Source organism: Poeciliopsis prolifica, unplaced genomic scaffold (assembly GCF_027474105.1).
Source record: "Poeciliopsis prolifica strain line A6 unplaced genomic scaffold, Auburn_PproV2 SCAFFOLD021, whole genome shotgun sequence".
NCBI classification, from domain to species: domain Eukaryota; kingdom Metazoa; phylum Chordata; class Actinopteri; order Cyprinodontiformes; family Poeciliidae; genus Poeciliopsis; species Poeciliopsis prolifica.
In genome coordinates this window covers 4,468,656-4,496,109 of record NW_026562396.1, presented here as the reverse complement: position 1 = coordinate 4,496,109, position 27,454 = coordinate 4,468,656, and the positions used below count along the sequence as shown (strand labels likewise).

The window sequence follows — 27,454 nt, the reverse complement described above, 5'->3', positions numbered from 1 at the left end:
TGGCGCCTGTCTGGTCACATGGATAAATAAAAAGTAACGACTTGATACATCATCGGGACTACTTTTTAAATTCATGACAATGGTTAAAATTCTTTTTTCCTATGTCACCAGACGGACTCTGTGGCTTTCCCTAGTCTTAGTGAACGTTTTATTATTATTATTATTGAAAACGATGATAATGTGTTAGTTTTAATCGGCTTCAATTGTTTTTCTGCTAAGATAAAAACACGCTTTTAGAATTTCCGAGTATCTGCGATGCCCCTGAAGGCAGCGACGTCACACGAATGGCGGACGTTGTAAACACAGTCAGCAGTGTCTCGGGGGCCAAAGTGAAAGCCGTGCTTTTAACATGGACAGTGTCGAGTTCGACCGGCTGGACAGCTTGGAGGGCTGGGTGGCCGTCAAAAGCAACATATTTGAAGAGAACGAGCCCTTCAAGTTGGGTTTTATCGTCCAGTGGAACGCCATCGAGTCGAAGTTCGCAGTAACCTGCCACAACCGGACGTTACAGCGGCAGAAGCGGAAGGCTGAGGTCCCCGCCGGCGGCCAGCCTCAGATGAGCTGGGCAGGGCTGTTCTCCGTCAACGACCTGAAACACGTCCACCGGCAGTTCGCGTGCGTGGCGGACGTCCTGGGCGGCTGCTTCCCGGATTTGTCCGTCTTTGGGGAGAGTAACATTTGGGACTTGCTGCTGTCGAGTCGGAAGTCCGGTCCGGAGGAGGACGAGCAGAGAGACTTTGACACGCCGTGCAGGAAACTGGAAAAATACTTCAGCACAGCCATCGACCTGTGCGGGAGAAAGATCGTCCTGGAAACGCTGTTCACCCAGGATGAGAGGGATGTGGATGAGTACTTTGAAAATCTGCAGGAGTTCAAAAAGAAGACCATGCAGGAGGAGATGGCAAGGGCCAAGGGTCACCTGAAGGAGGTGAGGGGCCAACAGGCTGGCGGGGGTCCTGGAGTTCATTCTGACTCACAAAAGGTTTTCATTAAGAGCTGATTTAATCCACTCTCTACGTGGAAGAAACACACAATAAAAACGAATAATGAAGCATTTGATGACATTTTTTTTTAAATAAGAATTAACAAGCACATTTTCACTGGAAGTTTGTTCTTCTTTTCTGTGAACATTTCCTGCGATTTGAACTATTTCAGGTGTTGCTGCTCATCTTTCTGTTTTCATATGTTAACTTTTAGTATTTTCTCTACTGCTCTTCAGATTATTGCTTGTTTTTTAAAGATCGGATGTGAAAATTATATTACGTTTCCTTCAAGATCCCGCAGGAGGCTGACAATAACTTTCCACATTTTTCCTTGCAACATTTTGGTTCCAAAATTGAAAGCATTTGGAAAGTTTCTTTCCTCAATTTTAGCTGACAAACTGTCTAAAATATATGAAATTTACAGCAGATGTTGGCAACAATACAAACAATCCACTTATACAAAGAGATCAAAACATGCAGGTAATAAATATGAATGATGCTTCAGATAAACTCTCTCTATATTATATATATATGAATAAAAGAAGATGGGAAAAGGCTTTAAGAGCCAATATGTTATCCATAAATAAATAAACTACAATTCATCTGGCCATTGTTTATAATCATAACATTTTAAGAAGTAAGATATAATTTTTTTTAATTGGATGAGTTATCTTCCTGACTCAAACACCTACCCTATAGTAAGTATTTAAATCCCCCAAAAAAGCCACTGGATTATTGCAGACTTTTACCTCACTGAGCTGTGTGTATTCCTGAAGTGGAAACAGTTGCCTGTATGAAGAGCGCCACACAGTGGTGGTGGAAAGATCTAAAACCAGGTCTAGGGTGACGCAGCTGTGGCTTTGCCAGTATTTCAAAAAGCAAGTCCTTGATGCCAAGGTGAAAAGATATTTCTTTCCATCTCATATCAATAATTAAAAATCTATACAGTAACTGATTTCATGAATAAAAGCCCGTTTTTTAAGCGGATGAACAAATTCAATAGAGATCCTGGAAAGGGGTGCCATAGGCATTTTAAAAGTGTTATGTTCTTTCTTTTATCATATTTCCTCCCATTAAAAACTGAATTATTGATTTACAACATGCTTTTCTTCTAATCCCTGTTAAAATGTCAGCATCTCAGACATTGTCTGCGAGTTTCAGTGGGTCATATCTTATTGAACCTGAAAAGATGTGAATATTTGTTCACATGTAAATTTCACCGGATTTATATTATCAATTTATTATCTCTATTTAACCACATTGATATGGCTGTAACTCCAGACCACCCACATCCTGTTCAAAAGGACTTGCACCAGCTGTGTACTTGGTATCGATCGGATTCTGTCCGATCTGAGTTGTGAAAAGTCATACAAGGCAAACAACAGACAACTCTGGGAATAAACAGAGGTGATGCTGTTTATCTTCACTTATTTTCATTTTTTATTTACAGCTGCTGCAGAGTCACAGCACCACTAATGGGATGGTGGCACTGCTGAGCATCTATGAGAAGGAAGATGAGGCCTATCAGGACCTGGTTACTGTTGCCACTACCTTCTTCCAGTACCTGTTGCAGCCCTTCAGAGACATGAGAGAACTGGCCTGCCTTTACAAGATGGAGATTCTGGTGAGTCAGGTTGAAGCTTGTACAAAACACGAGTCATTTTCTTGTTCCGCTAAAGACTCTTTATTTATCTCAAATCTAAGTTGAATCCCAGAGTTGATCAGATCTTTCAGGTGACATTCTGATTATAAACGGTCCACTTTTCTTTTTTTTTTTTTTTTCTGCAGAAGTCCTTGGAGTTTGAGGACTTGGGTCCCAAGAGGATTGCAGCTCTGGAGAAAGAGGCGGAGGAGTGGAGGATGAAAGCAGAGGATGCAGTCGCCTCCATTCAGGACATCACTGTCAACTACTTTGCACAGACTTCAAAGGCCCTGGCTGGTATAAGTTGTTTGCTTTTCTTTTCTTTTTGTATGGATCATGTCGTCAGTCTCATTTCTGTGGCGGGTTTGGTTAAAAAAAATAAATAAATAATCACATGAAATCATCTTTTTTAACTATATGAGAAAACGTTCAGTTTATAAATCAAATGACTGTAATTCAGATGTAAATCAATACATTTTCCATGCTCTGCTTTTGGAAGAATTTCAAATTCTTCAAAGATTTTAACAAAATGCTAACATTAAACGCCAAAGGCGTGAATTCATTGGTTATTGAGGTAAAAACAATTTTACTTTTATGTTTCTTTGTAACCAATTCAGGTTCATAGTGAAAAGAAACAAAACAAAAAAAAAAACCCAACTGATTTAACTTTGAACTCTTTTTAATCTGTTGCATGGGTTTGAGAAAGTTGATTTCAAAAACTTTATTTCCCTGCTTTCACGCTACATCCAGAATATAGAGCAGTTTGTGGAGCAGCTTGAAATTCAGGTGGGAGAAACTTCCACTTTTTTTTTTCCAGGTCGTTCAATAAAACTTTAAAAGCAAGTGAGATATCCTAAAGTAATGATGTCATAGCTGGATGTCATCAACATCATTTTCAAAGAGCTGTCAGGAAAAAAACCCCTGGTAAACAGGAGCAACAGAAAGACACACAGCTGGCATGTTAGCTGGTAATTCTCATGTAAGTTTTTGTTAAGTTTTTGAGAGATGCAGCAGTTTGACAGATTTGCATGTACACATCCAGGCATGGTGAAACAGATGGAGGAGGATAAGAAGCGTTTTGGACCCGCTGCCTGGGCATCTGCAGCTCCCAGACTGGAGAAGCTGCGCTTCCTTTTAGCTAAGGAAACCTTGCAGCACATGCGAGCAGCAGAGATGTGCCTCAGCCGGAAGAAGGACGCCATCAAAGAGCGGGTACGTCTGACGGGGCTTTCAGCTGCTTCTTCAGGGCTTCTGTAATTGGGGAAAACATTCTGCGCTTAATACATTTTTCTTGTACCAAGACAAAACAGCTTTAGTAGTCCCTGTAGTTCTGCAGCGATTTAAAGGGACTGCTGGCTGTTTTTTTTTTTTTTTTTTTTTTTTGCTTGGTATTCTAGTCTCAATCTCTGGCTGCAGAGCTTCTTTTGATCTATTTATAAAGCTCTCTCTAAAAACTCAAAGAATCCCCCCCCCTAAAAAAAAACCCCTGCTTCCATGCATAAATAAGTCAGTGTGTCTGTATATATATTCACAGCGTACCGCCTGTGTGTGCTCTGTGACTGCCTGGTGTAGAGCAATTTTAATGTCAGGATCACAGTATGAAGTGGGAAACTGCAGCAGATTATTTGCAGCCATAAGCTGTCACGCTGTGCATTTGAGCTGAGGTCTTTTCTCCTTTTTTGGGGGGGGGGGGGCAACAGGAGAACACTTTCAGCATCTTCACCTGCATTATTCATCTGATTAAGGTTGTTAAAAAGTCAGGCCTGAGGATGCTGGAAGTGGCCACCGCTGTGAAATCAACGTGAATCTTTTGCATAGACGGCTATGTGCGAGTGTTTCTAATGAGATCAGTGAGCTGCACCTACACAGGATTTTGTGCTGGTGGCACCGTAACACCGTGACTCTGATGAATGCGCCGGTGTGCCTGCAGATTTCACAGCGTGACACGTTGGACTGTTTTTTTGTTTTTTTTTACAGTGAGCGTTTCTGTGTGCGCACACGACGCCCTCGGAAAACATCAAGACCTCTTTATGCAATTGGCATGTTTTGGTTTTTGACGCTCGCTGCAAATTTAACCCACATTTAGATCAATTAAATTGAAGAAATCCCTCCACTTTCACAACTCGCCCCTTTGCCAAATCGAGCAACAAGGTGAGAGATGCTGATCCAAACATTGACTGTGGCTCTGACTGGGTTTCTACGCAGAACAAAAAATTATGGAATAAAAAGCATTTTCCAGGTCACTAAATCGAGTTTTATCTGTTATGAAAAAATCTGGAGGTTTTACTTTTAAGCCATGTTACCCAGTCCTATTTCAGGTATAGAAAAAGAGAATGGAAAAATAAATATTTCTACAATTTATCTCATCAAAAGTAATAGTCATATTAGTAGATTGTCTGTTCATTCAAACATTTAGCAGAATTACAGGGGCAATATGAATTGTCAAATTTTCCAAACCAGATATTTTTTTGAACCACATTGAACATCTCCTGATTTTCAACAATGATCTTTATTCTAGCAGAAGGATCTTTAAAAATAACCATCAGAAAATATTGGGAGAAAATCTCCAAATCTGAGTGTGCAAAGATTAACAAAACCCTTAAAAGTGAATTTTTCTTTATTTGTGCTTTAGTTAAACTCTGACTGCGAATGTAAAAGTAATTCTTTCAGTTTGGGATCGCTCAGTCTGAACTGAAAAAAGAAAAAAATAATTTTACTTTGCAAATGTTCTGGGCGTCACGCAGCGTTCTTTATGACGAAGAGCATTTAGGGACATGGGTTTGAATATAAAGTGTCGGCTCATAATTACGAATGTCAAGCAGTTTTTTCTGTTACTGTCAGAACGCTGCAGGCAGCTGCTGATTCCAGCTCCCCTCATTAAGAGTCGCAGGGAAGAAAACCATCTGAAGCCGTTTCTACATCACATATTTTTACATCAGTTGAAAAGATGTAAACATGCAGTTGTGTCAAAGTATTTTTAGCACGCGTGTACAAACGGGGTGTGAATTCTAAAAAGCCAAATGCTCCAGACTTTTTGAAGCCTGACTTGACAAGGGTGTTTTCTTTTCTTTCCTACAGCTGGAGAACTTGTCAGGGAGAGTCCAAAACCGGAGAGCTGAGCAGGGGTCGGCGTTTGAGGCCGGTCAGCAACGCGACACAGTGGACCAGCTTGAACTGCAGTTCTATGAAACCCAGCTGGAACTTTATGACGCCAAGTTTGAGATCCTGAAGAACGAGGAGCAGCTGCTGGTGGCTCAGATAGACACGCTGCGTCGACAAATTAAAGGTATGTGCTGAATCTAGTGAACAGGTTTCATGGAATAGAAATGCAACAATCTGTATTTGAATGCACTTCCACTAGATCTGTCACCTTGTTGTTTTAGACTTAGTCTAGTTTTGTTGACCCAATCTATTGTGAAATAACAGCAAACAAAGGAATCATTTTGAGGGAATTAATTCAATTCAGTCTCTATTTATTTCTATAGTACCAGTTCTTTACAAATAAAAGTTATTTCAATTCAATTATAAATTTTTTACACTTGTTCCCCATAGCCCAGAGAATAGACTTTAAAATATTTTTGTTCTTACTTCTAGGAAGTATTAAGAATGATGACACACTGAGTTCCTTTAAGTCAAGGCTCAAAACCCATTTGTTTGTAGTTGCTTTTGACTAATAATAACTGGAATGATGTAAACAGGAGTCATCTTTTCCATTCCTTTGTCAAAGCAAAGGAATTGAAAGTACTTTGAAAATGTGCTACACGAATAAAATGTGCCTTGCTTTCTAATTGATGTAATTTATCAGTGCATTAAGTTCAGTTTGCTGTTCAATATAGCTTGAAAAGTTGTCTCTTCTTGTAATTCCTTATACCAACATCAGAAACATTTATATTTTTTATTCTAATAAAAATCATTATAGACATAAAAACAGGCTAATATAATTGTAGATTTTGTTTTTCTCCTGAGTAATTGCAATCATCAAGTGAAACAGCATTTCAGATTTAATCATATCATCTTTGTGTGATATTAAAATTATTAACATAAAAGCTGCATAATGAAGGCTGACGGACAGTGTGAGGTCAGCTGGACCGTGCCCATCATGTGACACGACCAATTAGTACTTTGAACTATCTTCTTCCTCCACAATTAGGAAATATTTCACTTTGCATTTGGGTAAAGTACACAATCCAAGTTACTAGGATTTTTACTGTTTCCACAAATAGAAACTCACTGACAAATACAAACGCTGCTCCTTCTCAGTTTTTTTTGAAGATCAAAACTGACTCTGCTGTTAACAAAACGTGTTTAGATTTTTTGAATTATTTTCCACGTCTGGATGAGAAAAAATAAAATGATTTGCCATCATTCGAATATTTCAAAACTGCGCCCGGATAAATGTATATGCACACAGAACAACAGCATTACAGATAAAACGCTGTACTTTAGAGAATCTTTAATTCATTAATAATCTAGTCCTGATTTGATGAGTTGACGTTTCACAGATTTTAATGTGGAGCTGGTCACAGTTGGTCCTGAGTTATTGCTAAAACAGCAATAAAATAACACTCTGCCAAATCTGATGCCAACTTTAGGTAATAAAACAGAAGTGGTTATTTTAAGCATTAGCCTCTCCAGACTTTTTACAGGAAGAGCTGCAGTAAAAGAGCTAGACATGTTTTTTTAAAAACAGAATTTAAATTATGTCATACATATTTAAATTTGACAAAAACATTGAAAAGGCCCTTTGATTTAGGGTCACTCTTGGGAAATGGTTCATGTAAATATTTATCTAATTGCTCCTTTAGGGACATGGGGTGTTACTGCCAGGGTGTGTACAGTAATAACATGCTGTGTGTGTGTGTGTGTGTCTCTGCGTGTCTGTGTGTGTGTTCTCCTGTATTTTTAACCTTTTATGCTCTTCAGAGTTTCCAAACTAAAACATAGCAGTGTGACCTTCGCTATTTGCTGAAAAGAAGGGCCGAACGTTAATACATTTTGCAAACCAATTGCCTGGCTTTGTGGAGGATTTAATGTAAACCCTCACAGGTGAAGCAGAGTCAGCAGTTTTATGTTGATGATGTTTTGAATATTGTAACAAGTAAATCCATAGTGTACTTAATGGTGCTGTATGAATGCATTTTTGTTTCAGAGCTGAAGGAGGAGGTGGTGTACTACGACGTGTGTGAGCATCCAGAGGAGCTGCACAGCTTGGTCCACACGGCGTTTCAACAGGCCGAACCGCCACTGATGCGTCAGCTCAAACAACGCCTGCAGACCCTGGAGACCAAGAGGGGCAACATCTGTGCTCGGAGGGCTTACCTGAGGAACAAAAAGGTGCAAAACGCACTGCAGCTACTTTCTTCATTTTGACCCGTATGCACCTTTCAAAAAGAAGAATTTTGGTAGAAGTGAATTTGTCTTTAGGATACATATATACATATGTAAATCTCATAAGGGTGTCATTTTTATCTTGAGCTTTGCAGCTTTTATTACGTGTGATTTTAGATTTGAACTAATCAGCTGATAGTCTTAAGGTTGAAAAGCTATGAAGCTAAACCGATTGAACAATTTATTTCTACTATAGGAGCAAATTCTGGTAACCAGCCGCGAGCCTTAGGGAATGTAAATCGATAACAATGTTTATGGACACACAATCAATATCAATCGATAATACATCTGATAGAATATTCAATATGTAGAATATTCACTGAACTCTGGTCAAAAACTGGGAGATGTGTGCAGAGGAAAGGGTTTAGCTCCTCAACCTCTCACGGCGAGCTAATCAAGGTTGGCGGCAGCAAGTCACTCGTTCTTTGGTTACCTAGCAACAACCTGTTGAGTACCTGGCGCAGCAGCAGTTCCAGGTTTCGCCTCCATGCCTCATAACTGCGTAAATATAAACAGCAATGACGTGAAGTGAAAACTGTGGATCTAAGAGGGAAGGAAATCAATAATTATCAATATCGACTGGCATGAAACACTTATGTTGTGATACGTTTGTCATCCGGTCCTATTCCACTCTACACACACAAATCCAATGAGAATGTCACCACATCCACACATGAGGTAATGTAAAGAAAATAAAAGAACAAGCTGTTGAAAGGGAACAGCCTTAATCACTGAAAAATATTTAGCTTTGGTTTTGGCATGTTTGATTGGAACGGCTGGTACTTAGGAGTCATAAATTACCATGACCTCTTCAACTACTTTAATGTACTCAGACTGATCCGTGACCACTGGCTTCACTGAAAAAGTGTTTTTAGGGCTCATTTAACAAACTGCCTGTGGCCTCTGAACCCAGAGGAAACGCCCACTAATCTGATGAAACACAGAGCTGGCTTCAAATAAAAATGATGCCTACTCATGGATTTCTTTTGTGCGCGTGTCTTCAGGATCAGTGCATGGACGCCCAGGAGCAGAAGCAGCAGGCGGCCAAGCACAGCTCGATAGTCTTCAACCAGCATCACCAGGTCCACCTGGTATGTCGCCACAGCAACCAGGCAGCCCACACAGACCCTCACACACGCAGCACTATCAACAGAGATAACTGGATTTAGTTTTTTTTTCTCCTCTCTTCAGTGGCTCTCAGTGTCTCCCTCTGTTGTCTGCAGAAACGGGAGAAGAGGAAAGAGGAGGAGCAGAGGAGGAAGGAGTGGGTGGACCAGGAGCGAGAGAAGACCCTGAGCAGATTACGGTCCTTCAGAGAGGTCAGCCTATCATTTCCTTTCTTCCTTTCTTCCTTTCTTTCTTTCTTTCCTTCTTTCTTTCTTTCTTTCTTTCTTTCTTTCTTTCACTCTTTCTTTCTTTCTATCTTTCTTCCTTTATTTCTTTCTTTCTTGCTTTCTTTCTTTCTTTCTTTCTTTCTTTCTTTCTTTCTTTCTATCTTTCTTTCTTTCTCTCTTTCTTCATTTCTTTCTTTCTTTCTTTCTCTCTTTCTTCATTTCTTTCTTTCTTTCTTTCTTTCTTTCTTTCTTTCTTTCTTTCTTTCTTTCTTTCTTTCTTCCCTTCTTTCTTTCTTGCTTTCTTTCTTTCTTTCTTTCTTTCTTTCTTTCTCCTGCACTTCCTCATTCATTAAAAAAAAAAAGTCTATCTGGGTTTCTGTTTAAAAACACAACCGGTTTTTTTTTTTTTGGTCAGGATTACAAAAATATTTCCATTTGTCAAATGAGAGAAGAATAGTAAAAATTATAGTTGATACTGAAATGATAATATACTAATAAATGTAAAAAATGGAAAAGCCCAGATGAACATGTCATGGCTTTGTAAAAGGTATTCTCTTCCCCCCCTTTTTTAAATTGCTTTCACAAAAATAAAATAAAATAAATCTTGGCAAAATAAATGCAAAAAGAACCATTTCTTTTTTCATTTAAAGTTGATTTCTACAACATAATGGCAAAAAACTAAAACGTGTAACATAAAATAAATGCTGGCATAAATGTTCAGCTCCTTCAAGTCAGTGTTTTGTTGAAGCGCGTTTAGCTGCAATCCCAGCAGGGAGTCTGTGTGGATCAGATAATAATAATCGACCCACTGTTGATAACAGTGGGTCGATTATTATTAAGTGGAGATATGTCAACCCTCTTTCCCAGCAGAGCAAAACAGAAAGAGGCAGAAAGAGATGATTTGTCCCATGTTGGAATTTCTTTCTTTGTGATTTTGCTTTATATTTCAATATGTGATTTTTTTTTTTTCATCTCCTTCCTAGAAGCGACAGGGACAGTACATCCTGAAGACGCCTCAGTCCAGGAAGTCTCCTTCAGAAGTCTCCTGTCCCTCCCAGCCGTTGTCCATCATCAGCCTCTCTCCGTCTGGCTCTCCTGACGAGCCGGCCTCCATCCGCCTGGCTCCGAGACGCAGTAAAACACCCCAAAAGCAGCAGCCTAAAGACATCCCTGTTCAGATCTTCTCTGCACCGCCTCCGCCAACATTAACCTGCCCCACTGCGCCGCCGCCGCCGCCTCCACCTCCTCCTCCACCACCGCTTCCACCACCGCCTCCCGCCATGCCACCTCCGCCTGTCCGAGCTGCACCTTCCCCTCAGGACACGCCGATGCCGCTCAGCGAAAAAGAGGAGCCTCCTTTTCCAGCCAAGAACACGCTCAAGCAAAACATAGGTGAGGCGAAAGTGTACAGCCAAGTTCAGACTTTTGCATTAAACGTATGAACACGAGAAGACGTTTGGGAGCGCTGTGGGCAGGGAGCAGGAGATGCAATATTTCCCCACTGCTGGCACAGTTGTGTTTGTTTGTTCTAGTGTGTTTGCACATGGTGTTCTGTCCTATATTCCCAACATCTCCCGTGAGGACAGACGAAGGCTTTTACCTCAGTTGCTGTCTTACTGTTTCACACCCTCAGCTCCAGTTCAACACGACTCCGTTGTTATTTTTTAGACATCAATTTTAGCAGTTTTTAAATGTCACTATTTTCAAATGTTGTAAGTTTTGTTTCTTATCAATTTTATTATTTCTTAAAGCTTTGATTTATTTCAGTTTTCAATGTTTCTTAGAGCTTTTCTTTTTTATTTTTATTTTAGCCATTTCAATAAATCTTATTGTTTGTTGTTTTTTCTTTTTTTTTTTTTTACAGAAGACTGTTTTTGAAGAGAGAAAAGAAAAGTTAATTGAGAAATTAATTCCGAACAAAATAATTTCTCAGTTCTTGTTTGTTTTTTGTTTTTTTGCATTTGGCGTTACTGCAGGAACCATGGATGAAGTGTTGGCCTCGCTGCAACGCGGACAGACTAAACTGCGAAAGGTTCCCGATGCTACGAACAACTCCGGGTTAGACGCGAGGAGCAGTCTGATGTCCGCCATTCGAGAGGGAGTCAAACTGAAGAAGGTTAGATGTTTGCACAGCCACCAATGTCAAACTATACATACAGATACAGATCAGCTGTTTTCTATAAGAGCATTGTTAAATTGACCAAAATGGAAAACCTTGAAGTTCAGTACAGATCACTGTGTAAATGTTTCTGGAAAATTACAATATATTTACAGCTAGTTTTAGTATTTTAGATCGTTTAATGCCTTGATATTTTTATAGAAATTTTTTTTTTTTTCAACGATGGTTTTCCATATTGCTGTATTTGTTTTCACACATCCTCAAAATTCAGGTTGGGAATAAAAACGTCTGGTTTGGTTTAGGTTATGTAATAAGATCACTTATCAGAAGTATTTAATTATTCCAGGATATATGAAATTTACAATCTCATATTTTGTTCCTATTTTGGGAAAGAATGAGATGGGAATGCTTTAGTACGTAAAACAAGCAATAGTCAAATCAAACTTTTATTTTCCTGACTGCTCCACAGCTGTAGGTTTCCATGTTTACTTGTTTCTCCGTGTCATGGTTGTGCATTTTCAAAATCACGCTACAAAGAGCGACACAAATTTCCTGTATTGCTGAAGAAAAGGTTGATACTGTTTCCTAAAGTTTCGGGAAAACAGTCTGACTTGGTTTCAGAAATGATCAACTCAGCTTTTAATTATCAGGCTGAACACGAAAGATTTTGCTTTGTTTGATGTTTGTTTTGTAAAAAAAAAAAAAAATGCAAGTCTCACTCATCAGCATGGTGGCTTTTGTTTTGTTGTTCAGCTGCAATGTCTACCTCTGTCAGAAGATTAAAAAAATACATTTACAGTTTATTATCAGCATAGGTATTTAAAATTAGCCTCCAGCCTTTGATTCTCTAGAGATTAATGTTCTAAATTCAGAAACTACCACAGTTTTAGCTGCAATATTTTGCTGTGTTTGCAGTGAATAAATATACAAATTAAAGCACAATATTTTTACCAGTGGAAACAGTCAAAACTCACACAAACATTAGTTTACTCTAAGACTTTAATTTTCTGACTGAGTTTCTGACTAAAGCAATTACATCTATTAAATGTCCTCAGGTGGCGTTTATTACTGATGCGGGACGTCTAATCATCTGAGCGCCTGGTGACCAATCAGGAAGTTGCACCAGTAGTGAATACTACTGTTTCTGGTTTTACAGTAACAAGGGGTAATTTATTTATAATATGAAGCCACAGTGAGTTTAAAAGGCATACATGGAAGATGCTCTTCATTTAAAGCTAAATTTAGTTCAGTTTTAAACCTGGAAACAAAAACTACTTGTCTAATAACGAACATTGACCTTTTTTTAAATTATTATTGTTGAGCTTCACACTTGGTGAATGTGTTGACTCGTCAGTGGGGAAGGCGCAGGTGTTACTAAAACACTCACGGTGGTTCTGGGCTATCAGTGTTTCAGAAACTCTCCTCCCCTTTAATGGTCACATCTGTGTGTTAACGTGGTAACAAATTAATATGTCAAAAAGTGATTTTTATTTCTTTAGATAGAAATGCAAACCAGCTGGCTGAAAAGCAGGGCTAAACTCACGTGAACTCCTTTCCCACGGATTGCTGCTGCAAAACACTTAAAAACTTTGTTCAGTTAAAACTGACTGTTACTGTTCATTTACATGAATTAAAATCAGCTGAACAAGACGTCCACCTGCTTCCAACAAGGGTCGACATTTTTTTCCCACTTAAATTGACATAAAATAAAAAAAAAAAGTGCAAATATGTTGCATTGATAGTAAGTACAGAGCATAATCACAGTCAGATCAATCATAAATTAGAACATAAGCCAGATGAGTCTCATTTGTTGGATTAAAAGTGCCTTCATGAACTAACCTTTAAGCACGTATTTGATAGATTTTATTGAGCCCACATTTTATTTTTATAAACCTATATTTTATTAGTCTGTTGTAGTGTCTAATTAGAAGTGACATATTTTCTTTAGCATGTAGTAGAAAATCACAGGAAGGCGAAGTAAAGGTGCCAAGGCATCATTCTTTGTCCAATTGATCCATGTGACGCGTTTCACTTAGATTTACTAAAATAAATGGCGTATTCCGACTGTTTGGACGAGCCTGTAGTGTCCGGTCACATTGTCACTCTTTGTGTCGCAGATGGTTCCCACGCGAGAGGTCGTCCCGAGCGGCGCGGACAACGAGCTGGAGCGCAGCATCAAAGCCGCCATGATGAGGATGAAGAAGGTGGCGGCCGACTCGGACGACGAGGGCCGAGGCGACGACGACTCGCAGAGCGCCGACTGGGACAGCTGAGAACACAAAACCTGCAGATGAAGGCGCTCTGACACAAACACCCCAAACTCCCCCTCCTTCATGGCAGTGAGCCGAAGCTCTTGCTGCGGCCAGAATTAACCAAAAAACACGCTGCTGCTTCTTCTGGCGAGGACGGGATTACGCCTCCTCCGACTTAAACGCTTTAGTTTGTTGGAGCTGTCGCACACTAATCCCATTGGTCCTCCAAAAGCAGCACCGAGATGTAAGAGATCCAAAAAAGCTCCGATCCAGCTAAGTAGTAAGTGACAGAATCGGGATTTAATCTCCTCTGAAACCTTTTTTTTTTTTTTTCCTAGTTGTGGGAGGATTCTTAAAGTGAATGGCTAAATGGGATGTTCTGCATTATAAAGCAAAGGCGACTGGTGGCACTGAAGTTCAGCGTGTGAATGATTGAAACTTACACAGCCGTCTGCCTGAAAGCCTGTAGTGAAGCCGCTGCTCTAATTCCTCTGTCATATTTCTGAATCTTAACTCAATATCTTGAATGTAATAAACCAGTGATTCTTGAGAAGAGGGACGAAACGGGTCCTATGGATAAAGCATAACATTTTAATAAAGTATACACAAAAAAACTGAGTAAAAATATCACCAATGGGGTCATTAAAAAATTATTTAATATTTATTGTCAGGTGGTGTTGACAAAGTTCTGGGTCGGGTCCATTAAACTGTAATTTTCAAAACATTGCCATATATAAATACAGAAGCTTGAGGAATGTCAAAATATATTTGGGGGGAAAATTTGAACCCATTTTGTCCCTCTTCCCAAGAATCACTATGCGTTTCCTCAGATATGTAATCCAGATTATGTACTGTAAACTATGAAGAAAGTGGTCTGTAAAGCCTTCAGCATTGTTTGTACTACCAGCTGCTGTCTCCAAGTAATCAGCTAATTCTTCCTTCAATTAGGAATGCAGGATACCTTTTTCTTTTTTTTTAAATACTTGTGTGCAATAACCAGCCTTCTCATCATCTAAGCCTTGGTTTGAATTGATTTCTGACAAACAGCATTGAAGGATTCAGAGCAACATCTGCACTGGAAACACTTGTGTGTACCGTTTCTTGAAAAATAAACCCAGATATGAAACCTTTTGCAGAGCTTGCTTGAAACCAGACATTCGCTCAGACGTGCTGCGCCCCGGGTCGACGGCGCCGCTCTTTAAACGTCGCGCACAGGAAGTGTGGAGCCGGTGTGGGTAAACCCTGCTGACTGTTCTCCGGCAGACGTTTTTCGCCCACCAACGTGAGTCATGAAGCGATGTCCATCCGGGCAGCCGTCTCTCTGTCTCTGTCTCTCTCAGTCAGCTGTGAGTGGCTGTTTTCAGCTGTGTGAACGTTAAAGAGCAGCTGCTGGCGGAGGCCGCTGCCTCCCTCCTCGCTCTGCGCGCTTCCTGTGGGGGAACATCCAGGTCGGGCTCCTCCAGGGATGAGGACGGCAGGTATTTTGACAAGCCCAGCCAATTGTGCGTCAATATGAAATTCCCCCAGCCTGTTACTATAGTGACGGCGAGTCTTGGTTGTAGTGGCCTGCAGTGCCAGGTCTCTCTCTCTCTCTCTCTCTCTCTCTCTCTCTCTCTCTCTCTTTCTCTCTCTCTCTCTTGCCTCCTTCTCTCTCTCTCTCTCTTTATCTCTCTCTCTCTTTTTCTCTCTCTCTTTTCTCTCTCTCTCTCTCTCTCTCTTTATCTCTCTCTCTCTCTCTCTCTCTCTCTCTTTCTTTCTCTCTCTCTCTCTTTATCTCTCTCTCTCTCACACATGTACCGAGCAGCATAGTGTCTTAATGATGTTTCACCAACTCGCCCACTCACCACCAGTCACACAATAAGCCTCGCAGAAAGTCTGCAGCCATGAACAGCAGACGGGAGAGGAATGCGGCTTCAACTCTGGAGTGGAATGGGTTTCTGATGTGGAGTGGGGGGGAAAAAGAAAAAAAAAAGACATTTTTCTTAATCTGATTTCAGTCAAAGCTGAGAACAGATTCTTTGATTCAAAATATCTCATTTGCAACACGTGAATGGAAATGGCTGTGAAAAGGCAGACTGGTTCCAGTTTATTTACTGATGTTCTGCTGTTTCATAATTGATCGGTTTGCGTTAAGTTTTTGTCCTGTGGAAGCTTATCCAATTTAAAGTGGAAATACCAGGCTAGATTTATTACATTTCACTGACTAGTTTTATTTTTGTTTTTAAAAAAAGGAGTAAAGATTTGTCGTTGACAACCTCCTCGCATAAATTAATTTTCCATCAGATTTAATTAAACTTGGGCATAAAATTGATCATTTATCTGCATATCGATCAACTTCACAGCCATTGCTGATACTCGACGCTCTCTGAAGGAGCAAATGAAAGCTGAAGTCGAACGTTTCACAAGTCTATCAGTCAGTTTTATTTACAAAAAAAAAAAAAGGAAAGTTGAGTGGGATTGAGTTGCCCAGGCAACATGTTCTCTGATGTGCTGCTGCAGTGCCGCTGTGACGACGTTTCAGGTGTTTCCCTTCCAGTCGGTCCTCAAACCAGCAGCTTGAGCCACACGCCGACAACATGTCCGCTCGCTTTGCTCAACGTGCGTCTCCGTTACGATTGGCACTACGTTTGGCTCCATGTGAACCAACAGAGAAGACGGGCGGCGGTGGAGCCTCGACAGCATTTGGCTCCGAGGGTTTATTCCACCTCCTCAGCACTTCTCATCCAGGAAAAAAAAAAACAACAAAAACAAACCCGCTTCAATTTGTAAAACGATTTGAAGCGCTCCTTTCACACACTGACACATATGCGAGCGTGAATTAGAAAACGCTCCCGTCTTGTCACGTTGGATCCCTTACAGCAGGAGAAAAAGACACTCACTCAGCGTTGTAATGAAACTAGACTTTACCAGTTTGTCAGTTCAGTGGGTACAGAGTAGAACAAGAATCACAAAAGTGCACAAGAGGCGTCGGTTCAACAGGAAGAATCGTTCCGAATCAGGTGAGTTACGAACGGGAGGGAAAAAAAAAAAGTCCATTTGATAAATATCTCAGTGTTATGACAAGATCAAAAGAGTCATGAAAAATATCACAGGGTAAATATTTCACTTTGATTGCAAACATATGGTCTCAAATTGGACTTCCCTAAAGCAGCTGCAACTCAGTCCTGTATTATGAAAACCTTTAAATCCGCAGAGTTTGTCCTCGTCACACATTATCCTACATCTGCAAAGCAGGTCGAGATTTAGAAACTTGGTCTGGAAACAAAAGCTGTAGAGAGGCACCAAAAATAAACATACAAGTAAGACTAAAAGCAAAGTCGACAGGGTTTTTTTTAGTGAAAAGGCTCATCCCAACCAAAATGTTTTCAGTGAACGTTATTCACCTGTCAAGCAGCACCATATCCCCTCCTCCAGGAAAATCAAAATAACCACCACCATAACAAAAACTAATGTGAAGGAAGCACAAGCAACCCTGGACACACACAGGTCTGTTCACACTGATGCACACTAAACGGTCCTTGAACACAACACCGGGGTGGGGTCGGGGTTACTATCATGACAGATGCTTATTGTGAGAAGCATCTGTCATGATATCCTTCTTTTATGCAAACATTATCAAAAGGCTCTTGTTTAGAAACTTCCAGAGGTTGTTTTTTTTTTTTAAAGGATGATTTGTTTTCATCTGAAGGTTATTTAATGGAGCTAAGTTGTCATTATGGTGATGGTCATTAGTTGGCCTGTTTTCCTTTCCAGGGAGAATTAAACTTACCTGGAGGCACTTTGTGTCACGGCCATTTATTATAGATCTGCATATAATTTAATATATACAAACTGTCTTCTAACACACCTGAGATACGCAAGAGGCAGCAGCAAGGACAGTCTGTAGAGGGACTTAAACGTCAAATCTGAAAGGGTTCGGGGGAGAAACGGGTATTTCCACTAATTATTACTTTAATAATGCTTTCTTTTTGTTCATTTTAGCCCTTTTAAGTCCCCGCTTCTACTTTAAGCTCACCAGGCTCGTGTAGAAGTTTTACAGCCATCAGAAAAGAGACAGATGGACAGAATCTAAGAACCCACCACCAGCTTTTTAAAGCCGCTTCATCCCCCACAGAAAGCGGATGAGTACGCTCAAAGTGCGACTGTAGACTCACAAAGCCAGTACACAAAATGGAGCCATTTTTGTGGTACTTGCTTGCCTTCTTTTTACTGTTTGTTTTAAGTCTGTCAGAAACTCTCTGTCACACACACTCACACACACACACAAGGTTGTGTTTAGTACAAGCCAAAGCTGATAGATTCAGAGAAGACATCACTTTGGGGGAGTAGGTGCAGTATAGTTTCTGCCCTGAAGAGACATTTTAGTGAATCCTTCGTGCCCGACCTCTCAACCTCTCAGCTCTGCCAACGCTTCCTCTCAGTTGTCGACACCAAGTTTGGAGAGTCCTTGTCTGAACTCGTGCAGCTCATCCAGCTTTCCATCCAGAATATCCATGAACTTTTTCAGCTCGCCCTTCATGTTTCCTTGTTTCTGCCGGCTGTCGTTGATGTCCACCTGAAGTCCCTCGAGTCTCCTCTCCAGCTCACTGTTCTGCGATTCTGCTGCCTGCAGGGCAGATGGTGGAAAAGTAGTTACAATACATGTAACGTGACTCAGAAGTAGACGGATTTCTTTGACGTTCAGACTTAAGAGATCCCAAACAAAGAAACCGCCCGGGCGACGTTGCCCTTCAATGCAGAGTGGAAAAATGTTTTCATACCCTTCGAGTTACAAACAAACTTCAATATGTTTTATTGCAATTATCTGTCTGATTAGTTGTATAACAATCAGATTCATAATAGGTCTTAGGCCTGGACTTTGACTGGGCCGCTCTAACACATGGACATTAATTGATAAATATTATTCCACTGCAGCTCTGGCTGAATATTTATGGTTGTTGTCCTGCTGGAAGGTGAACCTAAACCCCAGCCTGACGTCTTTTCTCCCGCCAACAGGTTTTCTTCTGGTCGTGGCCGAATACGATCAGATTTGTAAAAAAAAAATCCACTTTATAAAAATCTTGTTTTGGTCTGACACATAAGAATAGATGTATCACATTTTGAATGCCTGAGTAAAATGACAAATACAGTAAGTGGTAAAATGTCCAGATAAGTTGGTAGAAATGTAAACTGACGAATCCTCAGGCAACATCACAACTATGATCCTTCCTGTTTATAAGTATCATACGTTCATTCGTTTTACTCAAGTTCTTTATTGACGAAGTAAATGCAATAAGAGTAGCTCTAGTAGAAATAATAAAATGAACCATTTTCTTATACATAAAATCACAATAAAATACACTAAAGTTTGTAGTTATACCAGGACAAAATGTGAACGTGATGTGAAAACCTTTCCAACACAACATGACGTCGTCTTCTCAATTCCCTAAATGAACACATGAACTTCCTTTTGATCTGAAAAGCAGAGTAGCAGGAAGGACTCGTGTTTAGAGTGCGAGGATGGAGGTGTAAAAATAACATTAACGCCACAAATACTTTTGAAGGGAGGAGATTAAAATAGGGGTTCCAAATGGGGCGTTCGTCTGCATGACTGCATCCTACAGCTGACTCCTGAAAGCCGATCTCCTCACGAGGGGGTCGGCTTTAAATAGAGGAGCTCCACTCTGACCTCCAGGAGGCAGACGCTTTATATTTGCGCTTTTAAACTTTGATGCATGAAAGGGATTTACTTTGTAAAGGGAACCTGCCCCAGGTTTTGGGTTAAAGTTCAACAGACGGAGCCATCAGAGGAATCCAGCCGTGGGTCGTGTCTGTTTGGCTAACCGGTTAGATAATCTGCTCCAGCCATTGTTCTCCACCCGGCTGGCAGAATCCAGTCCTGGGGTGAAAGTTTGTGATGTGAAACAACTACAGGAATGCCACTGTTGGCTTTGCTCTCCTCCACGCTGCGACTGAAAAGCAGCACATTCGTGACAGTCTGGATGATCCTTCCTGCTCTCAGTCAGCCAGCACAGGGTGAAATGAGTGTCGGCATCGGTGTGGCTCGTGTTAGTCTTGGCACCAGCAGCCCGTGCTGTCATTCACCGAGCCTGACTCTTCTGGCTCTACAGAAAGTCCAGTTATCACTGGAAGAAAAAATAAGAGCCTATTTCGATGCAAGCTCTTTGTTCTAAAGACTGACATGAGGCAGATCTGCATTGTTTTATGATTTCTCAACACAAAGCGACTGGCACAGCCCACACACACACACACACACACCTACTGAAGTGTTATAAGACTTGATCATTAAAGCTCTGAAAACCTCTACAAGTGCTTTATTTTATTCACTAAACAGAAATCCCGCTCCACCAGGAAACTAATGTATCCTGAGAGCAATGCGTCCCTGAAAAGCTTTCTTTTTTTTTTCCTTCCTCAACAAAAAGCCAATAATCCACTCAGCACTGTGCAGGGCACAGACCTTTATTAATAGATACAGTATCAACAATGTGTCGGTGAGACACGTGATAGGAATGTTGTGTCACCAGCCCCAGAGCTGAATGATGAATAGAAACTCGCTCTTCAACTCAGAAAGCGCCGCGTTCGCCTTGCAGCGTCCCGTTGGGATGCGTTCAAGGCCCCTCACTTCCCTTTTATTCTGCTTCAAATTAAAAGCTCGGAGAGGCAACGGGATCCTCACCAAGAGCTTTAAACATACCTTCAGTTTTGCAGTGATGCTCTCACACTCTCCCATCAACTGAGGGATTATCTCCGCCTGCCTCCTCAGATTCTCCAACTCCTAGAAAGAAAGAAAAAAAACAAAACAAAGTTAGTCAAAACCTAGGAAAAAAAAATAAAAAGTCATGTCAGGCTGAAGTCAATCTGCATGATTAACTTCAAAACAGTAAGGAGTTTTGTTTTGTTTATTTTTTAACATTTTGTCTGTTGCCAAATTGAAATGCAGAAATCTACAATCTATCCAATTAAGACATTTTGTTACAAAGCGCAAATACTGTAACATGTTTTATGGCCAGAATGAAAACTAGTACAAGAGATAAAAGGGTTAGAATTTAAAATTCTGCACCAAAACCCCCATTTGTGTTGATTTCATTTTTATTTGGGCTGAAACAAATGATCAGATTTATCGATTGAAATAGTCATCAACTAATTTAATATACAAATTCAAAACTATACTAAAAAAATTAGACGGCTTGCATTTAAGATTAAATTAAAAAAAACTTTGTAAATATGTCCTACGTGAAATTCAAGTGGTCCAGTTTCGACTTCAACCTGTTCAACTTGGGTGAAATTTTTTTGTCACCTTTTTGCCATCTAATTAGTCAGCAGATCAGTATTGATGCCAAGTCAAGCAGAATTTGCTGGTCTTTTCACACTTTGATGTTAAAAGTATTTTTTCCGCAGCAGATTCATTATTTGCTCCAAATAAAATGAAAGAACTGCTGTGTTTTGGCATTTTAGGTAAAGACATTTTCTTTTATAAAAGGAATTGAATAGTTTATTTGCGATCTTTTAAATGCATTTATGATATTATATAAAAAGGCTTAAATGAAAAATCTACAGAATGTACCAATTTTTTATCCGATTCATCGTCAAAGTAAAAGGCAGCTTAATCAATAACTAAAATGATTGTTAGTTGCAGCCCTGAGTTTCATACGTTGTAAAATCCAACAGTCAATCCTGTTGCTTCAATGCATTCCTCTTTCTTCACAGCAATTCAACAATTTCCCCAGCCTTTGGCGCAACCTGCGGCAGTTTTGTCCTTTTAGTTTCCATTTGGCCGGCGCAGAGGTCAGCACCACGGTGGGTCCTAAATAATTCATCGGCTTGTTTTTAATTGGAGGTAGTGACAGTGTGCATCTACAGAAGGTGGTGAGTCACTGTGCGGATGAGACTCTGTGGGCCGCCTGCTGCAACTCAACAAACAGCAGAGCCTCTCCCTCTCTCTCTGAGCCCCCGGGGTCAGCGTTCGGAACACGATGGCCGACATAGCGCAGGGAAGAAATGCTGGAGCTCCCAGAGGGCCGCATATTTCTCTTGTAATCTTTTAAAATAAGCCAACGCCTCTTTGAACTACTTTCCCTCCTGACAGGGCGAGAGATTCCCCATCGTCCAAGGGAAGATGTATATGTTCTAATAATATTCCAGCTTCCAGGTCGTAAACTAGCATACTCCATCCAGACGCAGTCTACCTCAGAGTCGGAGCAGAAGTGTCTCCTGCCAACATGACTCTTCATTTTGCCCAGTTTTATCAAAATAGGAGCCACAAAAATCAACCTGCGCAGTTGCCTGAATCACACACCTCAAGATTTAGAAAAGCTTTTCTGAATTTGTTTTAAAAAAAAAAACAAAGGAAATATTACACTTGATGAACTAGAGCTATTTAAGTTCCAGTGAAACCAAATATTTTCATAAATTTATTCTCATTGTCCAACATTACTTCAGTCTGACCCACAAGCTTTTAGCTCAGAAGAACTACCAACATTATTTCCATTTGCTAAATGCCAGTACAACCAAGAGTTTAGTCATATTTACATCCACAAAAATTTTATTTTAATTTAAAGTTGGATTTAAAATTTTGTGAATTTTAATTCCACAAAAAGTTTAAATTTTGTCCACAAAATTTTACATTTTGTGGACTAAAGTCTCTCTTGACTTGTATGCCTTGGGACAAGTTAAGAGAGCCCAGGTGACCATGCAAGTCTCTGCAAGCTTCTGATAGGTTCATGCAGGTAATCATCTGCACACCTATGGAAGAATTTTAAGGCACGCCTCAAACACACCAAGTCGTCGTCTGACCTAAAGAAAAAAATGCGAGCAAAGATATTCTGAGACCTGCGACGTCAGACCTGCCAATACTGGGGTTTTAACATATCGATGTTGAGATGTGCTTCCTCAAAGTCAGTTTAGTTTAAGAGGTTTAGTTTAAGAGATTTAAAATCTAAAAAAAAAATTTAAAAATTATGACAAGTTTTCATTTCTACTGAAAACTTCATCTGCCGTCATCGTTGAATCACTGCGAAAATCTGCTACATTTGGAAAAGTAAAAGTCTTCCTAATGACATTTTCAGAACAAGCATAGATTAAGTTAGTCACAATATGGTTGAATTTGATATCTGCATTACTGTGGATGAGTTGGCCAATGAAAAACTTTCACTCAAACCTGTTTCAACAGAAAACGCTGCAATAATGTCCCTTTTTTTGAATGTACCCAAATGCATCATTCTTTTATAAATAATTGCAACATTATACATTCCTAAGAGCAGAGAGAGCAAAACACAGAAAAAAGGCACAAAAACATGTAATTAAATGAAACCGGGTTCACCAGTCGCCTTCAATTTGCGTAAAAATGTGTAGCCTATACATAAATACATTAGACTAATTACCTGTTAAAAAATATTAAAAGTAGCTGCAAAGTTGAGATAAAACACCAAAGGAGCAGTAATCATAATCATAAAGTATAGTAATGATGAAACATGGTAAGCAGCACTAAACAGCTATGGTGGCCCACAAGCTCATAAAACCACTTGCACAATAAGCTACTCACAAACTTAAGCTCTGAGACAGAGTGTGGTTCCCAAGAAGTGTGCAGTGAGGCAAAGAGGCAGAGTGAAGGTCTGGGTTTAGCTAGATAGACACCAATAAACAGCCGGGGGGGGGGGAGGAACCACCACCTGTGATTTCTTATCCAGAGGTATAAAAACCTCCCGAGGGAACAGATTGTTGCAGGATTAAGAGGTGGAGAGGAACCCTGAAAGCTGTGATTGCCTTCATATGAGGGCACTGAGTAAATCACAATGGTTTAAGTGGTAGTAAACCACTTGCTTTACAAGCTCCTAGAGAGAAGCCGGCTCTCTTTGAAGATGAATGTACTGCAGTCTCACCTGCTCCTTCTCCTGCAGCTCTGCCTCCAACTCCTTCACCCGAACGGTCAGCTGGGCGTTTTTCTGCTTTTCCTGATTGGCTTCGTTGCACTCGGACTCCAGTTCTGCAATCTGAACAAAGGGGGGAAAATTGAGCTCTCTTTTGTCTGCGGAAAAGTAGTTCAGCGGGGAGTTCAGCAGACGTTTAGAGCATGTACCCATTTATTATGAAGCAAGTGTTTGTTGTTGTCACGATATGTTCTACGTTACAAGCTGGGTCACCTTGAAGCCGATTACTAAAAAAAAAAGGAAAAAAGTTTGCTGCAAAAGGAAAAGCACGGTGGAAACACCAGCCCAGCTGCAAACACAGCCCACATTGATTATGAAACTGAAATGATTCTATTTATAGTGGAGTCAGATTCTGCTGCAGGGAAAACAGCAACTAATGAAAAGTACAGGACTGTGGTGGATTTAATGATCGTTTCCCCGCACACCCCTCCCTAAGAGAAATCAAAGTTTTATGAGCAATCCTCTCATCTTATTGAATGGATTTTAATTAATATATCAGCCAGATTATTGATGAGAGTCACCCATTGGAGACGGAGTGGTTCTGTGATTTCCTGGAGGCAGAGGTTTAGAGCCGTTATCTTCTCCTCCGACAAGATTGATGAGCTTGTGTGTTTTCTAAACTTCCCCGTAGGACAGTGCAAGCGAGTTACCTTTTTCCTCAGAGTGTTGCTTTCTTCTTGGCAGGCAGTAAGCTCCTTCTTCCAGCTTTCCACATTAGCTGAAGACTCCTGCAGTGAATCCACCAGTCTGGCATTACTTTCCTTTAAAGTCTGAAGCTCCGTTTCGTACTTCTTAGCGGTGGTGTTGCTGCGAGGGATGAGAGGCGGGCACATCAACAGGTGTCGTTACTCAAGGAGATAAACCGCTCAGGGCCCAAATGACAGAACGGCACAAAATCATTTCATTTATGCTATGAAAAGGAAACCTGGGAACTCTCAAAGTTTAAAAAACAACATTTTATCAATAAGGTTGGGGATGTTTTGATGTTCATTTGTTATGCATCACTTTGTGTTTCTTTATGCGCGGATGGGTTGGGATGTTCTGTTCTTGCTTGAAATGGCAGCCGGGATGCTCCTCGGCATCTTGCAGCCTTTGGCCGTTTCAAGCAGTACGACTGCAGAAGCTAAATATTCCTTTAACAGAAATGAAATTTAGTCGTTCTCCCTCAAACTACGTGTTTAATTTTAAAATCCTTGATTTCTTTGAGCAGGGGGGTGAAGTTAAAGATAAAAACGTTCTGATATGGTCTAACCTTTGATATGCTGATGGCATTTGAATTGCATCCAAATCATCATTGCTATGAACCAAAATGGTTTCGTTTTATAAGCACAATTAGATGCAAGGAAAGATGAGCAAACACCAGCAACTCCAAGAATTAAATAAATAATAAAGACAAAGCAGACATTCATAAAAAATTAACCTGCCCATTTTATTCATTTTTCTGCTGGAGATATTCATAAATATTTGTAAACCTTCCTACATTTCATTTCATGCTGCAAACCTTCCTGCTGCCCTGATGAACAACAACAACGGTGAAGAAACAGAGAAGCAGAAGCTCTTTTTGTCGCTGCCAATGGCCAGTTCGAGAGAATCCTGCTTACTATAAATTTAATTGGCTCTTCCACCCTGAGGTCCCTGGTTCCCCATCTGGATCCACATCTGGCGTTTTTATGCAATTATAATTCACTCGCTTGGCAACAGCATTGAGGCCCAGGTAACCCAACAGAGAGAAGCCTCGGTCAACACAACAGATCATCTTGATCATTAGATGTTTGGGGGAACGCAACGTCACACAAACGTTTATTAAAAAAGAAAATCTTTTTGGGTTTAAGAAAAAGACGACAAGATGTGAAAGTGACGAGGATCTGCTTTGTGTGGAGTGAAAAATGACCAAAAGCTTCATGAATTTAGTTCTTCTCCATGTTGACGTTCTGAGTAATATCTTAGTTCATTTTGCACATTAAGACAATATACATGTGTTAAAATGACCAGTTTCATAAAACACACTGAACTATTTCACATCCATCAATAATCAGGTTGAATATTTTTTAAGTAACAGGTCTTAAGTACAAAAACACACAACTACAATAATATGTTCAACCTATGTTGGTAAAACTGGTGCCAGGCGCCGACTGATACCTACAGATTGTTTGGAGAAAAATGTGTTTTGGAAGCTTCTTTAATATTTTAAATTTCACTGCATTAGAATAATAACACCCATGAATAAGTTGATAAAAAACATTAAATTCAATCAGAGCCTCCAGCGGGTCCAAAACGCTCCAGTGAGCTCTGATGAGATTCAGAAAAGAAACTTTTCTCAAATTTCATCTTGTTTCAAGTGGATTCCTGTAGCGTCCCTTAAAAAATAAATAAATAAAAATAATCAATTAAAGTTTTTCTCTTGATAACCAAGCGCTATTTTCTCAAAGGTTTATATCTCCATTTTCTTCCCCACCCGGTCAACTGGGAGACAGTCTGTCCCTCTCTGTGAACAAGAAAGTCTCCGTGATCCGTCTCTCACTTTCCTTTGCAACTGGGCATTGTGTTCTTACTTTTGAATACAGATTCATTTCAATCTGAATTTTAATTCCCCCAGCTAAGCAGAGCTGAAATTCTTACATTCGAATAGCACCCAGTATATAACTTTTGCTGGGAACTTTCTTTTTTTTAAATATTAACTCAATGAGGAAGATGTGCACATGTATAATTTATGCCAATATTAAATAACTAAATGCAAAATCGAAATTATGAGGTGGGAAAACGCAGATCTCATCAGATCTTCTGATGTTGCCATAAAATGAAATCTTACCTCTGCTCCACGACGCTCTTGAGGCGTTCATTTTCACTCTTCAGCTGAGCGGCCTCTGGACTGAAGGAGATTTTCTCATCATCTGTCCCATTAAAGCTCTGCGCCTGGTTTGCTGAAGGAGTCTCCCGTCCAGACTCCTGCTAGACAACACAGATAAAGTTGTATATGAGGACAGGCTTTCAGCAGGCCTGGAGTTTACCTGCAGTTGCTGAATTAAAAACCCGGACGTGGGTTCGACATTTTGCTTTCTCTCTGCTAGAAGACACGGGTCGTCTTTCACATGAACAGAGAGAGGGAGCTGAACATGTGAGCTCTGACAGAAGGGATGAGGAAACTTTTGCCAGTATTTCTCATGTCATATGGTTCAGTAGTGCCCTGTGTCTCAGGGCTGAGATTGAATGCTACCATCTGGACTCGCTGCCAGCCTGAGAGCTGGGCTGGCAACAAATAGACAGACTGCTGAATGATGTGCCTCCAACTGGATCCTGGTGATTTTATGAAAGGAAAGTCAAGATTTCTGGATAATAAGTCGTTGCAGAGAATTTCTAAATAATGTTCTCCCTTCTGAAGTTGCGTCAACAATCTCTGTGTTGCAATCGGTTGCTTACAGGGAGGAGTTTCTTGAGCAGCTGAGAGATTCTTTACCTGGGAGTGGTTGCTCAACGTGTCGCCCTTTTCTTGCGATTTGTCCTTTGCCAACTTGGCTGCGTCTTTTACTTCCTGGAACTTCTCAGCAAACTGAAAACACAAGAAATAGAAGTTGTGACAAGTGGCTGACGCAGTCGACACCAATTTAGCTTCTGATCAGTTAAATCAGCTTCTGATGTCTTTGGCCGCTTTCAAAGGAGATTCATTACTTAGAAATAAAAATAAAAAATACTGGATCCACACATCTGTTTTGTTCCAATCTTGTATCAGAACATGTGGTTACTGTGAAAGCTGTGCACTCATAGATGCACACCTCAAAGAAAACTTCCATCTCCAACATATATGTAAATATA

The 27,454-nt window shown here is 40.3% G+C and overlaps 2 protein-coding genes across 3 annotated transcripts in view; one reads left to right on the top strand and one right to left on the bottom strand.

Annotated features, from left to right (window-relative positions):
* Positions 1 to 250: 250 nt before the first annotated feature.
* LOC129369459 (WASP homolog-associated protein with actin, membranes and microtubules) lies at positions 251 to 14,848 on the top strand. Its single transcript, XM_055044861.1, has 11 exons — positions 251 to 928; positions 2,434 to 2,607; positions 2,772 to 2,922; positions 3,668 to 3,837; positions 5,704 to 5,911; positions 7,775 to 7,959; positions 9,018 to 9,104; positions 9,237 to 9,332; positions 10,331 to 10,739; positions 11,324 to 11,463; positions 13,584 to 14,848. Exons 1-11 carry the CDS (start codon positions 350 to 352, stop codon positions 13,737 to 13,739), a joined length of 2,355 nt encoding a protein of 784 aa, XP_054900836.1. The 5' UTR covers positions 251 to 349; the 3' UTR covers positions 13,740 to 14,848.
* Positions 14,849 to 16,603: 1,755 nt separating this feature from the next.
* homer2 (homer scaffold protein 2) overlaps positions 16,604 to 27,454 on the bottom strand; it is a 28,420-nt gene continuing 17,569 nt past the window's right edge. The window contains exons 4-9 of one of the 2 annotated variants that reach the window (XM_055044857.1): positions 27,099 to 27,191; positions 26,454 to 26,593; positions 24,295 to 24,451; positions 23,597 to 23,707; positions 20,413 to 20,493; positions 16,604 to 18,324 (exon numbers count right to left, since the gene is read on the bottom strand). In XM_055044857.1, the coding sequence (XP_054900832.1) occupies positions 18,136 to 18,324; positions 20,413 to 20,493; positions 23,597 to 23,707; positions 24,295 to 24,451; positions 26,454 to 26,593; positions 27,099 to 27,191 (771 nt within the window). In that variant the 3' untranslated portion in view covers positions 16,604 to 18,135. The remainder of the gene's footprint in view (positions 18,325 to 20,412; positions 20,494 to 23,596; positions 23,708 to 24,294; positions 24,452 to 26,453; positions 26,594 to 27,098; positions 27,192 to 27,454) is intronic. The other variant, XM_055044858.1, reaches the window with a different exon arrangement.